Below are 16,223 nucleotides of genomic sequence, written 5' to 3' on the forward strand. Positions count from 1 at the left end.
TTATGCAGGGAGCTGATAGTTGAATCTCTTCGCTATTGGATTTTTAAAAGCAAAAAAAATCGAAAAGAAAACTACACCCATTTTCTCACCCCGTGCATCGTTATTGACCGTGTGGATTGAGTGGATTGAGCTATTAGTTTCATGTGTTCGATGTCGTCAGTAGTTTGAGATCATTCATTCGGTTTTTGTTGTTTGTTGTTGTAATGGCAAAAGTTGGCACGCAGTTGGTTGCGGGGGTAGGATTCAGTGTTATGGTTTCTGTTCGCTTTCACTTCCTATTTATCGGTAGCTTCTTTCGTGAAGATGCTGGCGGAGGAGGGATATCCTGTTTCGCACTGTGCTAATGCACTGAATGCACTGATGACGATGATCATGATGGGGAGGCTCTCGTGAAGTAACATAAAAAAAACTTGATGACAATAAACAACGGCATCGTCATTTAGGTTCATGTCAGCTAGCAGCATATCACGACGACAACCTTGACCCGTGCGGTCTCCTTTCAATAATCGTTCTTCCTGGCATTCTTCCCAATTTCCCGGCAAAAGCCTCTCGAACGATTTCGCTCAGGAACAAGGCGACCGCCCAGGTTCCAAAGGTCGAATGTGAATATTTCCGGCTAGGCAGGCGGAGTACGCGTTGGATCTTAGCGCCATCACCCACGCTGTTGCACGTAGGACGACGACACTAAAGCATGCCCAGGATGCTCGTGCGCTTCTCCACGGCGACACCTCACGGCGACAGTCCGCTAGCTGCTGGCCAGACAGATACGGCAGATGTGGTCGGGCTATGGAACGTAATATTAACATAAAAGTCTTATGCTTGCGGTTACGTTGCTTCTCCCCTCGCTGTTGCTATTTCAAACGTCTAGAACTGTGGCTCTGTTCCCTCGTTCTGTTCGTTTCGCCAGTTCCCGAGTCCCCTGAACGGACTCTGCTTCCGGTGGCACCGATCGCGGAGCTGGAAGTAACAACCCGCCAGGGGGTCTGGTTCCTGGGTTTGCAATTTGTTTTCACGCAACACCCGACAGCGGGTGCGTTGCAACGGTTGCCTCACTGCATCGGAGGATAGTTATGCGAATGGTTCATCAGACTCGGTGTGTTCATGGTGGATGCCATGTCCTGGTAGCTGAACTAAAAAGAGAAAAGAAAAACCAGAAAATGCATTAATATCAACAGCACACGGTGGCCAGGGACGAAATACATCGCCCACACACACTTACTTCCGAAAAATGGGGCTCCTCTTGAATCGCTCCCAACACCCCGTTGCTGTCCGATGGCGTCAGCTCGACACTCTCGCCGGTAAACTCCCGATCAAAGTAGCGCGTATCCGTGTCACTCGTGACCTGCGGTTTAAACGGCGGCGTTATGCGCTTGTGCAACAGATCCGTCCAGTTGATGCTGGCAAAGAACGGATGGGCCATAATCTCCTTCGCATCCTCCGGGCCACCACCGAGGCGCTGCTTCGGGTTCTTCACCAACAGCCCACTCAGCAGGCTGCGCGCATTCGCGCTTATGTTCCGCGGGAACTTAACCTCCTCCATCAGGATCAGCGTGAACAGGATGTCGTGATCGCGGTTGTAGAACGGCAACCGGCCACAAATCATCTCGTACATCACGACACCCGTTCCCCACCAGTCAACCGCGTGACCGTAATCGTTATCCTCCAGCACTTCCGGGGCGAGATATTCCGGCGTACCGCAGAACGTCTTCGTCGTTCGACCGTACGTGATGTCCTCCTTGCACAGCCCGAAATCGGCAATCTTTATGTGCCCGTCCTTGTCCAGCAGCAGGTTTTCCAGCTTCAAATCACGATAGATGATGCCGTGCGAGTGTAGATAGCTAAAAGAAAAATGAAAAAAAGAGCCCCCCAAAAGGTGAAAATGTGAGCATTATTCGATCATCAGCAAAGCGTTGTTTTTACCACCACATCAGCAGCTCTTTCCGATACAACAACAACAACAACAACAAAGGGAGTGTTATATACTCGGCACCCCCATTCGGAAAAATGTCATTGACGTCAATGTCCCCACCACCCACGTGCCAGACTGACGCCCCATCCGACGATAGTGACCGGCGAACAAACATCCCGCCGGGACGCGGGAGTTAAGTTAAGTAAAGCTGCACCATCACCAACCAACCAACCCGGCCGCTTTTATGAATGAATCTTTGTGCTGCAGTGAAACCCTGCGCTGACGTGGTGCCCTCTGACGCACTTCGGAAACCGGAAACGGGCAGGCCATTGTCACGCGCCCGGCCGTGCCCGCCACAATAATAATAACAAACGGCTGACTAAGCGGCTGTGTACGCGTGTGATCTTCTGCCCAGTTCCCTGCGTTCGGGAATAATAGTTAAATTTATCGTGGTATCATCCACCAGCTCTGCGGGTGGGTCAATATTTATTTTAGCGCTATTCCAACCGGCCTCTGGGTGGTGGAAGCGATGAGAGCCGGAGTTAGTGGGGGGGGGGGGATAACTTCGATTGGCCGATTGGAATTGGATTGTTTAAATAACCAGCGGGCAAATGTTTAACCACCCGACGGTGCGCCATGGCACACAACATTGTATTCGCATGATTCGCCGCACACGGATTCTGTGCATGCGTCATATTATTGTGCTGTTAAGTTTGTGCAATGGGCATCTTTTTTTCTTCGTTATAGCCTCTCTTTAACGCGTGAAAAGAAAAACAATATATGTAGAGCATTCGGCTAGGTTTAGTTATAAAAAAGGCTCTAGCTATAATAACGCTCGATCTGTGGGTTATTTCCAGGCATTTATTGATTCTAAAAATATAGAAATTCACCACCAAATGCATACGAGTTTGGCAAAGTCAGCAAAACCCTCCATGCTGATGCCGTGGATTAAATCAAATACGGCAAACAATATTCGTGAATGATGTTATTGCGTGTGCTTTTAGCATTAGCTTGCATCTTCGCACACTTTGTACTCCTCCGATCGGTAGAAACGTGTCTAAACACACGATTCGTGCCAACCACCGTTGGTTTCTTCGTTCAAAGCTGTTTATCTTACCCTTTAAACCGCGCTTCAAGCGTTCTATCGCCATAATAATAATAATAATAAACTCCCCGCCGCTAAACAAACTTGCCGTTCTGTTGTTCACCCAACCAGTTCTCGCACTCCAAAACGCACCGTCGCCCGCAACCGAAGTGGCAGGCTCATAAATCTGCAACATTGTCAATGTTTGCGATGATGCAGCGGGGTGTTAAAAATACAAACGTATCATCGTGCGGTCAATTCGCGCCCACGTTTTGGCCGTTACAACGTCGATTGCGAATGCGTTCGCGGTAAAAACCCGATCGCGTAAACAAGCGCCCCCGGTGTGGCGGCGTGTGTAAACCATTACGGAGTTTTGATGCACTTGCCAAACTGGATCACACGTTTGCAACGGTTGGGAAAAACAAAAAAAAAACGGGAAGAAAAACCATCTCTCTCGCGCTCCGCCACGTGGCCTACCCGGCGCCTGAACCCGCGATCCATCCCTCATCCGGTGTGGCGCTTTGGGGTGAAGTTTATTTATCAGCGATTTCGCAAACCATTCCGCGTGTTCCCCTCCCCTCCTGGGCTCATTTGCTCCGCCCTCCTCTCCCCTCCTGCCGCTTGTCCACGCCAGCTTTAGTTGTTTTTCTCGGGAAACCCCACACCGTGAGCCGCGGGAAACGATGGCGGGAATTCCTCGTAGATTCCGATTTGCTACACGCGTAGGATAAGGGAACGTACCCCTACGGGGGGTGGGAGGGATGATTGTGCAAGCATGTGCAGTAAAAGGGAAACAAAACAAGCAAACGTGCCCGCCGAGTCGAGTGTCGCAAAAGCCGCAAGAAAAAAACAAGCGTTTGACGCCATTTGCTGATAATCAGCAATGAGCGATACCGATTTGGCGGGATGCAGCGACGAGGGGTTTAAGGAAAGTTAAGCAACAATTTTGCGTTTCTCTCGCTCTCTCTCTCTCTTTTTCTCCCCCGCAAACTGTGCGCGACAATGTACGCCATCAATCGTCATCGATTGATAAGGTGCACGAGTTTTCCCTTTTTTATGCTTTGTCTTTATCGCTTCCATCTGCACTAATCGTGACTTATAAAATTGCGAAATTCCTTATCACGCATTGTTTGTGCCTGTTTTCCTTGTTGTTGCTTGAAGCATTACGTAACGCCTTCGTTCTGTCTGAAGATCATGTTCGTTTGGCAAGGAAAGAAGGAAGCATCTCGTTGTGGAGATCGATGTACAGCAACACCCCCGGCACAATGGTGGCTTACCCGAGTGCGGAGATGATTTCGGCAGCATAGAACCGGGTCCGATCCTCGGGGAATATCCTTTCGCGGCTCAGATGGAAGAACAGTTCGCCCCCGTTTACGTACTGCATCACGAAGCACAGCCGGTCGACGGTTTGGAAGGAGTATTTCAATGACTGGAAGTGGGGAAAAAAAAGCATGCAATCGGTTAGAAAGGATCCTTTTTTTGATGGCGACGAACACTTACTATCAGAAACGGATGGTTGGTCGTCTTTAGGACGCGGCTTTCGGCCAGTGTGTGAGCGACTTCGTCCTTCTGGATGATGACGTCCTTCTTCAGTATTTTGATCGCGTACAGCTTTGCGGTGGTTTTCTCCCGGCACAGGATCACCTTCCCGAACGTGCCCTTACCGAGCACCTTGAGGAATTCGAAGTTTTCCAGTGTCTGAAAGGCGAGGCGTTTGGTTGGCGTTACAAGGACTAAAAGGTTGTCGCTCGACTACTTACCACCTTCCGTTTGCCACCTATCTTCTCCGTGGTCATACCGTACACGAGCGTTTTATCGACGCGATTCTGATCGAACTCGTCCTCGGCGGCGATCGAACCCATCTCGCAATCCTCGTCACTCTGCTGGGACAGCTTCGTCTGGTACTCCTCGTTGAGCTTGTTCGACACGCTGCGGATCGCTTCCACCCACGCTTTGCGTTCTTCTTCGTCCTCGACGTGAAACATCCGCTCGATCACGGTGGTCCACTGCAGCCCGCGGATGATGAACGTAAACGGACGCGGACGATCGACGGACATGATCTGGCAGTCGCGTACGGTGAAGTTGTTCGACGGTTCCGTGTAGGCCTGCGTTCCCGGCCGTACCTTGTAGCCCTCGAGCGTGCCGTTGCTTTTCAGGATGAAGTAACGCGAGCGCCAATTCTTGATGTGTTCTCCGCGTTTGTACAACCAGCCCTGCTTGACGATCGTCGAGGACGACGACGACGACGACGACGACGAGGTGGTGTTGTTGGTTGATGCTGCGGCTGCTGTTGCTGCTGCTGGCATGCCGGGTTCTGGGGCTGAAATCGACATTGTCGAGGACATGCTCGAGGGTGATGACGTCGAGGTTGTCGATGGCATGGACACGTTCGACAGTGACAAGGACGACGGTGCCTTTAGCGCTGATGGTGTGGAAATCGCAATCGTGGGAGGATTTTGAGCCGTTTTTGACGCCATGTTGCGTTGATTTCCTTGGTGGGTTTCTGGCGTTATTTACGGGTGATTTTCACGCTTTTCCGCTGGAGCTGCAATGATAGAGAAGCAAAAGGAACACTATGAATCAGCAACCAGGGAGAGTAAATCAATCAATGCCAACTAATTATCCATTTGCATCCACTCTTCAGCTCGTTTAATGTCCTTGAAATTATAAATACGGCGCCTGTGCCTTATGACCACATTCTTTCCAAGTTATTTGCCTTTCAAAGCATACGCGAGGCTCCTTTCCATATTATCTTCCTCAGTCATTTCAGTCTCCTTATCAACCCCTCCATCCGATAAAGCCTGCAGCACATGACCGACGATCCGGACTCGTAGCTCGCCTCCCGGCGATTTCATGCGCCGCGTGATAATTCTTCACGCGTTATTTTTTGAGCAAGTGCATCGAGAACCATCGCCACGCTCCAATCCGCTCGTACACCGGCACAAAACACAACGAAAAACCCGGAAAAACCCTCCAGAAAATCCACCCACCCACAGTCAGGGCATTTTTCCGCACGAAAAACGATGGCGCAGATGGCCGCCGGGCTGAAAGGCAGCATTTCTTTCCAAACTCGGGGCCGGCCGAAATAAAATACTGCGCAATAACGGGTTCACCTCTCCACGGCCAGCATCCCCTCCCACGGGGACGCCCCCGCGCACTATCACACACACACACACGAGAGGAGGGTGGTTGTTCGTGGGGATGTTGGCTACACAACACCTGCTGTCTAGCGTCATTTTTCGCGTTTTTTTCTTCTTTTCTGCTTCACTCTTTCTTCAGGAACAACCATCGTCCGGCGGGCGGTTTGCGAAGAAAATGACGCAATAACGCGATGGAGAGGAACACGCAACAATGTTGGAAAACCATATTGATCTGTCTTTGCTTCTTGCAAACAATTGCTTGAAAACAATCGATTGCTTGAACAACGGACGTCAATATTTGTGGAGCCTGCAAGGAGCAAGAGTTGTGTGCAGTTCGATTAAAAGAAACAGCCATCAAAAATCGAGCGAATTTTCCTGCCTTCCGCTGGCAAGGCATTCGTGCCCATTGATGGAGTCGTTTTCACGCTCCACAATCTCAGTCTCGACATCAAAAAATTGTATCGCAAAACGCGCAAAACTCAAAAAGAAACCTCAACCGAATTCGTAGTATTTGATGGCGCAGGATTCAAATTTCTCGGAATACCTACAACACGCGAATCGATGGCGTGGTTTTTCCCGTCTTTCCGGGAAACAGCGTCCGGTCGGGAAGATTTGTCGGCACCGAAAGCATATAAACTAGGTCACCACCATCCTACGTAGCTCCCGGCTGTAGCTCGAGGTTCGAAATAACATCATCACCGCAGCAAAAACCGTTAGCTCTAAACAAATTGGGGAAACGTACGACGAATCCGCTCAATTGCGCTTACAATCGGATCTATTTATTGCATTGGGAAAACGGCGTGTGATGTAACGACCCATTTTCGGTTGGTTTGGAAGTGGGTTTTTCTCCCAAAATGGGAGAAAAATATGCTATCATAATTGCGCCCTTATGACTCCCCCCCCCCCAAGTCAGTTCCCACATGGCCCCTCAGTAATTTCCGGCTCAGCTATCGATCAGCAACCGTCAGTAACAGAAGGGCCAGTTGTAAACAAACCTAACCTGCCTCTAGTGGCTGACGGAAAGGGCGAGCGGCAACCGTGCCCTAATTGGAGCCATTTTTTTTTCTTTCGAAAAGTAGGTCATTGCGAGCCGTGAAAAATGGTGACATTTTTCCGCACCAAACTCAAACCGAATTGCTCGATGTTTGGGGGCTCAGAATGTTTGCACCACTCGCTACGGTGTTTTATGTTCACGCACCCGCAGCTTTGTTTATTATTTACACCCGCGAACCCGAGGAAAAAAAACAACAAAACAAAATGGATGGAATGCGCGTTACGCGTGGCTTTTGTTAACCTCATTCCTACGCGTTGACACATCATCATCATCATCATCATGTTACTCGAGGTAGGCGCTGGAATCACTCGATTTTAAATCACCATACAACATCCTAGCAAACTGTGGAACGATATTGTCTGTGTGTATGATGGAAACCTGGACAAATATTGTAAGAGAAAAAGAATAGGGTGACCTTCTCTCAAGCATAAAAACGCACTCAACATGCAGTTCTGCTGCCGCCCAGGTTAACGATGATGGGGGATTGGCGAAAGATCGTAAAACAACTACAACTACTACTGCTACTGCTACTGCTGCTCTCGGTGAGTATCTGCCCTTCCATATACTGCTCAGCTCTTTTCAGCCCTTTTTTTACGACCGGAACACACGACCCCACCGTTCGTTGTACGTTCATTCATTACAGAACGTAAAATGCTGCCTCCCTCTCCACCCAGTGCAGGTCACTAAAAGTGTGGCCTCTGCTCCGGCTCAACCACCCAACTCACCCCCCACCCCCCGTTCGCAGTAGACCAATGTGCAACGTGCCGTATCAAATTGGCTCCGGACGCCATTTCTCACAATGAATCTTCTTCTTACTCATCCCCAGCGCTCTGTAGGACCGGAAGGGGTGTGGGAGGGAGGATGGGCAAGGGGGGGGGGGGTTTATGGAACGCTAGACACCAGAAGGGCCCCGTGGAAAGAGAGTGCTGCTTTCGGAATGGAAAAAAAAACAGCCCCAAAGAGAACGGACCGAAAACCGCCTCGGTGCCTGTCTCCTTCACAACTGAGATTCTTCACTCTCTCTCTCTCTTTCTCGTTCACTCTTCCATCCCAAAAAGCTTATTCGATCCCGAACCACACCCAGGGCGAATCAAAAAACCATGACCTAACCGAACGCAGTTTGCATCGCGTGTGGCGGAGAAGAAAAAAACCTTCCCAAGAATCAGACCTTCCTCCGAGTATGTGTGCGTATGTGTGTGTGTGCACGAAACCGGCCCCGGTTGGGGAGAACGATGTGTATCGAATGTGCACTACCTCCCCCCCCCTCCCCCCGCACCAGGCGGTTTGGTGCATGTGCAATGTGCATGTGCAGTGCTCGATGGCGCGAGCGTGACGACCAGACGTGCATTCGGTGCACTTTTCCGGTCTCAAAAGTGCATGATGCGCCACCGCGCTCGAGAAGCTGGTGAATGGAAGCCGACGGCATGGGAAATGGGAATTTACACATCCATTTTCCAGCGGGTTCGAAGCGGTTTCGGTGCCGATCAAGCCAAGGACATCCGGGCGTGTTTCGTGCCGTTTTTTGCGCTTGAAATTAAATGCACACACGCGGCACACGAAATGGCGGCTTTTTTTGTGTTTCAAACAGCACCAAACAGCTTCCAATAGGTGCTCCAGCTTTCGTCGAGTAGTGCATCTATTATTTCTTCCTCATCTCATGACCATGCGCACCAGCAAACCCGACGGACCGTGGATTCTTCTCGTGCCGAGGACACCCGTATCCTTTTGCGCGAAAAATCGATACTGCATTCAGGAGATCCTAGCAAGGTGGTGGGTTGTGAATTCCCGTTCGAGATGATTCCAGCAGCCATTTGTTGAGTGAGTCACACTGGCTACGGTAGCCTCTCATGGCCTACTTTTGCCATGCCATTCACGTGTACTCCTCCAAGCCATGTTCAAACTTCATTTTGAACGATGACAAGTAACCCGTGCACGAGAGAAAGTATACTGTCCAGGACAAAAGGCAAAATCGATACAAAACGCTGCCCAATGGCGCACCACCCGGGGGCGTTTTATGATGCGTGAATCATTACTTGTTCAACAAATAGTCCATCAAACACACACACGCACCTCCTGCTCAAGTGTAGTAAAAAAAGAAACAAACAACAATCGTGACTACACGAACAGCCTCAATCGAGGCTCAATTCCGATCAATTAGTCTCCCAATTTAGCTTCATTAGCGGTCATCGGGCTGATGATATCAGCCACGAATCGCGGGATATCATTTCGATTAATCAACGCGGTTGAGAAATCATGCGCCTCACACACACACACACACCTCTTTGCTTCCCTCCCCGTGGTCTCCAGCTTCACAATTTCACAGGATTTCAGTCGATGTTGCGAAATTCTGCCACCTGCAAGCAAGCATGTTTGAATTTCCACACACCCCCACGTTGGAACACGCGTCAGGCGGAAAGTGGGGAGTGAGGGGAAGAGGTTCGAAAAATGAAAAAAAAATAAATAAAAACCACCCCTAAGGTGGCGGGGTAGCACATGCTGATAAACAGTGCAAACCAAACCCCGTACACCCCACCGCAGGTGTACTGATAACAGAAACCATCGGTGCCAGCACTATCTTCACTCTCTCTCTCTATCTCTCAGGGGGTGCGATCTGATGCGCCATAAGGTGGCATCGTCATCGTCGTCATTGCACTCCGCGTGTGCAGGTTATTCCGCAGCGCAAAAGTGCGCCGCAGCGCAGTGAAAAGAGAAGGCGAAAAAAAAACAAGTGCACGTGTCGTCGTTTGTCGTTTTCATTTTTTATTTTTTTGCGCGGCCTACTCCGCCTGCGATGGGCCGCAGAAAAAGTGGCACGTTTTGTTACACTGTCAACACGGCCACCTTCGCTCTCGCTCGCTCTCTCTCTCTCTCGCTCTCACGCTCTCTCATTCACTCGCCGCCGGCGCCAAACCGATTCAATGACGAAATGTCACAGTCACGGCTTGTGGCGCACTGATTTTACAAACAAACAAACAACAGAACCGAGCAGAGGTGATATTTTCTTTGCAACCTTCCCCGTGCATGCTTTGTGGATGTGGTGCATGTAAATGTGTGCGCTCGTGATGGGACGCGGGGAGGGCAACAATTACAAATCAATTCATCCTAGAATGCCTCCACAGGTCTGGTGCAATCTTTTTCGACCGACGCCCGATTGTGCCTTTCCAGCCGGATGTAGAATGACCTACCCTGCGATAGGGCATCCACCCGTTGTGAGGTGGATTGCATGTGTGTTAAAGCACCGAGAGGGCCACTTCAAGCGCCTGTAATTAAAACTCGCGAACCCACCTCGGTAGATAGCGATCTGTTTTTCGATGGAATGTAATTTACTCTACTCTCGCGTTCGCTCGCTCACCCGGGGGTGTGATGTACCACCCCCTTCACCCCTTGGTGGTCATTTGACGCCTTATCTGGCGCCAAAAAGGGAAAAATAAAAACACCACCACACAACACCGTGTCGACAGGTGGCGCCGAGCGATAGATAAAGACCCACTGCCAGAGCGCGTGTTTACACACGGGAGCCAACGGTGCGCCATTTGATACACTGTCCGGCTTGACACCGCCTGTGTGTGGGTTGTGCAGCATGAACCGATCCGAGTGAACCGAGTGATCTGAGTGATCGGCGATCGTCGAATGCAATCCCGCGAGCGCAATCCGTGCACTTCGTTCGCGGATGCGCGCGTTCGAACGAAAACAAATCGTTCTGTCTCGTTCTTCAGCCATTGGCGGTCATTCCGAGAAAATCGGACCCTGGCGCGGGTTCACTAGCGCCATTTGATTTTCTTCCGTGGCTTTAGGGGATTATTCGTCTTTCTTTCTAACCCCTTTTTGCCTGGCTGTCTTTTCGGGGTAATAACGGGTGAACGAGAGAGATAGAGAGAGAGAGAGAGAAAAAACAACAACAACAACAACAAATGGTTGTTCCAGGTCGTGGGCTTTTCGGGACGGGCCGCAAAGTTCATTCAACTATTGCAAAATAAATAGTACCCGGCGGGGAAGCGATAAATAAGCCGCGAGGGCGTCGTTCGCCACGTTTCGTCGTTGGGCCACTATTTTTAGCCTGCTCTCCGTCACACACACACATACACATGGTTGTGTGTTTTTTATCGTTTTCGTTTTTTTCCGGTTGTACCGGGCGACAAAACACCCATATGAATGGGGGGCGAAAAATAATCGGCGTACAGGGAAGGCAAAATTTAACGTAAAACTTGACCAAAATCCCCAAACGGACACGGTGATTATTATCGCTGGTAAATGCTCGGGGTTAAAAGATCGAGAACGCCCTGTGTAATCTTTTTTACGGGTGTTTTGTGTGTGACCCCACGTTCCTTTTGGTCATCCTCTTTTTTTTTGGGGCCAGATGTGGGGAGAGAGACAGTTGTTTTGTCTTGTTTTCATTCATCCCCTTAGCCGTGACGACGTGGCGTTTTTTTTTACAGCAATATCGCGGATGAATAACCCGTGAGGTGGTGTATGCTGGAAAATCGATCATTTGACGGGAGGGTTTTTTTTTCTTTGTGATTTGAATTTGATGTTGATGATGAAACGAAACACAAACGACCACGACACTTTGCACAAGTGCGCGCGCGTTTCTGTCAGTGTTTGTACAGTTGGTTTTTTCCTCCCCCCGAGCTCGATCACGATTCCTGTGAAATTCGCCAACCCCGAACGAAGGGGGTTTTTCATTGAGAAAACGAAAAAACTCCCGGCACTTGGGGCGGCGCACATCTCTACTCAACGCGAGCCCAAACAAGCCAAAAGCCCAAAACTGACTCCGTGGCCAAGTCCGAAAAAAGGGGTTCTAAAAACAGCACCCCCCCCCCCCCCCCCAACCAACCAGCCAGGCCAGGCACACGCGTTTGTTGAAAACAACAAACCCAACTCCCCACCCTCCGCCCCTTTGACGATGTTTTTCCGACCACCACTCCCCGCCTCCCCCGGTGTGGCGGTTCCGATTAGCCGGATACCTGCGAGGCCAAATTTAGCACCGTGTCCTATTGCGGCAAACCGCCAAACATTCGCAGACGATGTATTCATAGACTGGCGGCGCGCGGTTTTCTCATCCCCAGCCCCCCCGTTTTGGGGTGGTATTCCTCGCGGCCCTTCCACCCCTTGGTTGTACTATTTTCAGGGGGAAGGAGGGCGAATTTTGTTATTTCATCCCGCGCGCGCGCTCGCTTTTTTGTCAACGATCGGGACGGGGATTTGGACGAGAACGCAAAATTTGCAAAACCCAACCCAACCGCCGGAGGAGCTGCGATCGTTTCCCGTGCCGTCCGACAAACGGATGGATGGATGGGATGGCGCTTAGCAAATCGAGAAACGGGCACAAATTTATTTTTTTTGGTTTTTTAGTGTATGTGTTTGTCTTGTTTTGTCTCGAAACAATCCGCGGAGATCGGTGGTTCCGAGAAATGGTGGTAACACATTTTTGTGTCCAATATTCGTTCCCTTCTCGTGGGGGACCGATTATGTGCGGGTGTTCGCGGGTTGCCAAGAAGAAGTAGAAGAAGAAGAATAAAAAACGACAATCAAACGCGACACACACATTCCCCCTGTCGGCGACAATTTATAGTTCGGCTTTTCCGCCCTTGCCTTTGCACCGAACCGCCAGCGAGCAGCGAATAAAACAGTGAGCAAGTTGAGGAAGAAATAAAAAAATCGCATTCGCGAAATTAGGCACGCACACACACACACACCTCAAAAGGAGGTTGGGGTTTCGAGGATGCGTGGTTAGAGCGAGCTTAGACGAAGGAAAATAAAAACCACACCAAGTAGCCAGAGTAGCACGCTCCGCGATCATGATCATGATCACCGACGTGCCGATCGCCGGTGTATGTGTGTGTGCGTGTGTGTGAGGCTGTAGATTATGCTCTACCTTCGCGTTTGTTTACGCAGCGCCAAAATAGCGCACCCAATCCGATCCGGACGAGGCCGCGAGACATTCGACGTCAGCGAAACCGGCGAGACGTGATCTTCGTTGGTGTGTAGCACGAGCGCACACACAACGGAGAGAAAAACACACGGCGACCAAGCCAGACAGTCACCTTGCAGCCACCGGTGTTGATCCGATGTTGAATGGCTGCGAAGAAACTATTCAACCACAGCAAAACGACACAACAGGCACGCAGGAAGGCCTTCTCCGTGATCCTTCGGTGACCAACAGCAACAACAACAACAACAACGGCTCGGTGTTCCCCGTTTCGACGGAATGAGAAGTTGTGTCCTAAATTCCGAAAGGCAGTTGCGCTCTTGACCTCGTTTAACACCAATTTGACAGCCAGACGACACAGCGAATTAACTGTCAAACGCGTCACGTGGAGGGGTGCTTTTTTTGTGTGTTACGCACCACGAAAAACCCAACGCACTTGTATTGCGTGCGTGTCCTTTCGCCACAGTGTGTGCGCGCGCGCGCGTGTGTGTGTGTGTTTTATTTTTTACGCTTTTCCCTGGGAAGCAATCGTGGCTGTGAGCGAGAGAAAAAAAGGATTCTGCGCAAAAGGATACCCAGGATGATGGCTTTGAGATGGGGTTTCGGTTCTTTTGCAGCCCCCTCCCCCTGCACACACACACACACGGTAACACGTCAGACGGAACCGTAGCGGAACTCATGGTCACTGGGACAACCATGCTGGGGGGTGTTGGAGTTGTGTGAAGGAAAACGAGCAACAACCAAAAGCAACAAAAAACAGCAACGAAAAAGCAGGCTGCTTCTTTCGTCTAGTTTTCACCGACACGACGCATTGCAGACCGGTATATGGGCATCGGTTTGACAGCTCAGCGGTCGTTACGTGACGACGACGTCTCCTCTGCTACGCAATCGAACGGCACACACGCATCGAGATTCGAAGAATACAGCGCGACGCGTGAATAAAAAAACAACAAACGGGGATTTTATCATCCATCCCGGTTTAGGGTGTTTTCGTTTGATCGAAAGCAAAGCTTTCTCCTTCACGAGAGGGGTTGGTTTTTTGGGATTTTTTCCCTTTGGGAAACAAATAAAACAACCTTCCATTAAATACCTACTGCTGGCGCTCTTGCTGCGTAGTTGGTGGTTCACGCGCCTGAAAAGGGTCCCATTCACTATCTCCCACGTCTCCCCGGCGACCTCGTCACACACACACACACACGAACACAGGCACATGCACCTTCCCCGGGGTTGCTCCAGCGACCTCGGATCCTTTCGTCTCTATTTACCTTTCGCAAAATACTGCCGAGTCACTTCCGCAGGTTCGAGGCGGCGGCCGCAGACCAACCAGACCCACAGCCAACTCTTCAGGCCAGGCTGGGCAGACAGACGGACAGACAGACAGGACAGACAGAGCACGCACACACCACTACTCGCGCTCGCTCACTCGCTCGCTCACTAGCGCTGGCTGGATGGCTGCTGCTTCTTACTCTTTTGACTCGGTGGCCTCCTCGCAAGCGTCTGGTGCGTGCGCGTTGCGTGTGCTTCGCGTGACGTATGCGTGCGTGAGTGAGTGTATGTGTGTGTGTGTGTGCGCGCGTTTACGATGAAACGTAGCACTGGCAGCAAATCCTGCGGTAAATCCCTTCGTTTGCAGGATCGTCGGGATATGATGGGTGAGAAAATTCCAGCACACAACCGGAGAGGATCCGGTTGGGTGGGTTTTCTTTTCGTCTTCTTCTTCTTCTGCTTCTTCCTTCCTTCCCACAGCCAGCCAGCGGACTACTGGTCGTCTGGAACACACCCGTGGGGCACCACTGCACACAAACACACAACGGGGAGGGGTTAAAATAAAAGACTTTTCCACCACACCACACGCGTTACTGTCGCGTCGTTCCGAAATGCTCGCGGAAGGCCGTCATATTTGGAGCGCCACCCGTGACACGTTTTCGACAATTCACACCACAAAAACGCAACTCTCACAGCAGTTTAGTAAACCACGCCAACAAAAAAAACCACTACGAGGACGTCGATGACGACTAACTTGCACCGCGGACAACACGCATTAAACGATAAGGAACACTGTTTCGATCTGTTCCAGATCCCCCCCGATCGAAGGAGCGAACAAATTGCGCAACTTTCGAACCTTTCTTCCTGCTCGAAGATTAAAAGCACGGAACGCGAAGCACCGCGGCTCGCAAGAGAACACAACCGAACGCACCGAGCGGACGCACTTTAAAGTGGTGGTCGTCGATTTCGCCAATTGATGCGCGCCCGAATGCTTACTTCTACCGGATGCTCTTCGCCAGGTCGCGGTCGTGGTGGTAGCGTTCTTTGCGGTTGTTTTCTTTCCTCGGCCCGTTCTTTATGGCGTCTTTCTTATGCTCGCCGTCTCGACGGGGCCATTCGCCTCTTCTTCAGTGCTCGCATTTCCGCCGCTTCCCGTCACAAACCCGTGCGCCCCACCAACAAACCGTTTTGCGCACTTCGTTTTATTTTCCCTTTTTTTTCGTTCTTGTTGTTGTTGTTGTAGACTAACGCAGCACTGCTGGCTTCTCGCTCTCTCTCTCTTTCTCTCTCTTCTTTTCGCAGTGTTATTCTGTTTCGGGATAGCGCTTCGCGAAAACCGCAACGATTGATGGTTCCGGCACGGCGTCTACGGTGCGGTCTGTGAACTTATTGTGAAGTCGTACGACTACGTACTACGAGCCGTAGTAATACGTTTTGTTGGGTGATTTTGTTTGTTTGGGATTTTTCACACCCTTCGCAGTGTTGTAAGCAGGCTAGGTTAGACCATGGCGTTTGCGCCATGTTGGGCCAATCGCGTTTGACAGTTCTGTTTCGAGTTGGGCGGGCAAATTTAAACACATTGCTACGGGGAATGTAATAACGTAGCGTCCACGGGTGCTCGTCGATTATTAGCTGTGTTAAAGATTTATCAAACGTTTATGCAATTTTAACGTCTTAGAATATATGGTTCATAGTATCTTAAAAGAGTTTACGAGGTACAATCACATTTCGTATGGTATGGATTCGAAGCTGTTGCGATTTATATGTCTTTTTTAGTCAACTTCAATGAAAGTTGTGTTACATCATCATCCTTATAAGATTCGCGATCTTTTTCTTTATTT

The 16,223-nt window shown here is 50.4% G+C and overlaps 1 protein-coding gene across 1 annotated transcript; it reads right to left on the reverse strand.

The window, feature by feature from the left end:
• Positions 1-1,049: 1,049 nt before the first annotated feature.
• LOC128722049 (RAC serine/threonine-protein kinase) lies at positions 1,050-5,470 on the reverse strand. Its single transcript, XM_053815865.1, has 5 exons — positions 4,754-5,470; positions 4,494-4,691; positions 4,271-4,422; positions 1,220-1,838; positions 1,050-1,130 (listed from the first exon to the last, which is right to left on the reverse strand). The coding sequence occupies exons 1-5, from the start codon at positions 5,468-5,470 to the stop codon at positions 1,050-1,052; spliced, it is 1,767 nt and encodes a 588-aa protein (XP_053671840.1).
• Positions 5,471-16,223: the final 10,753 nt, after the last annotated feature.

The sequence above is a fragment of the Anopheles nili genome, chromosome 2 (assembly GCF_943737925.1).
Source record: "Anopheles nili chromosome 2, idAnoNiliSN_F5_01, whole genome shotgun sequence".
Classification (NCBI taxonomy): domain Eukaryota; kingdom Metazoa; phylum Arthropoda; class Insecta; order Diptera; family Culicidae; genus Anopheles; species Anopheles nili.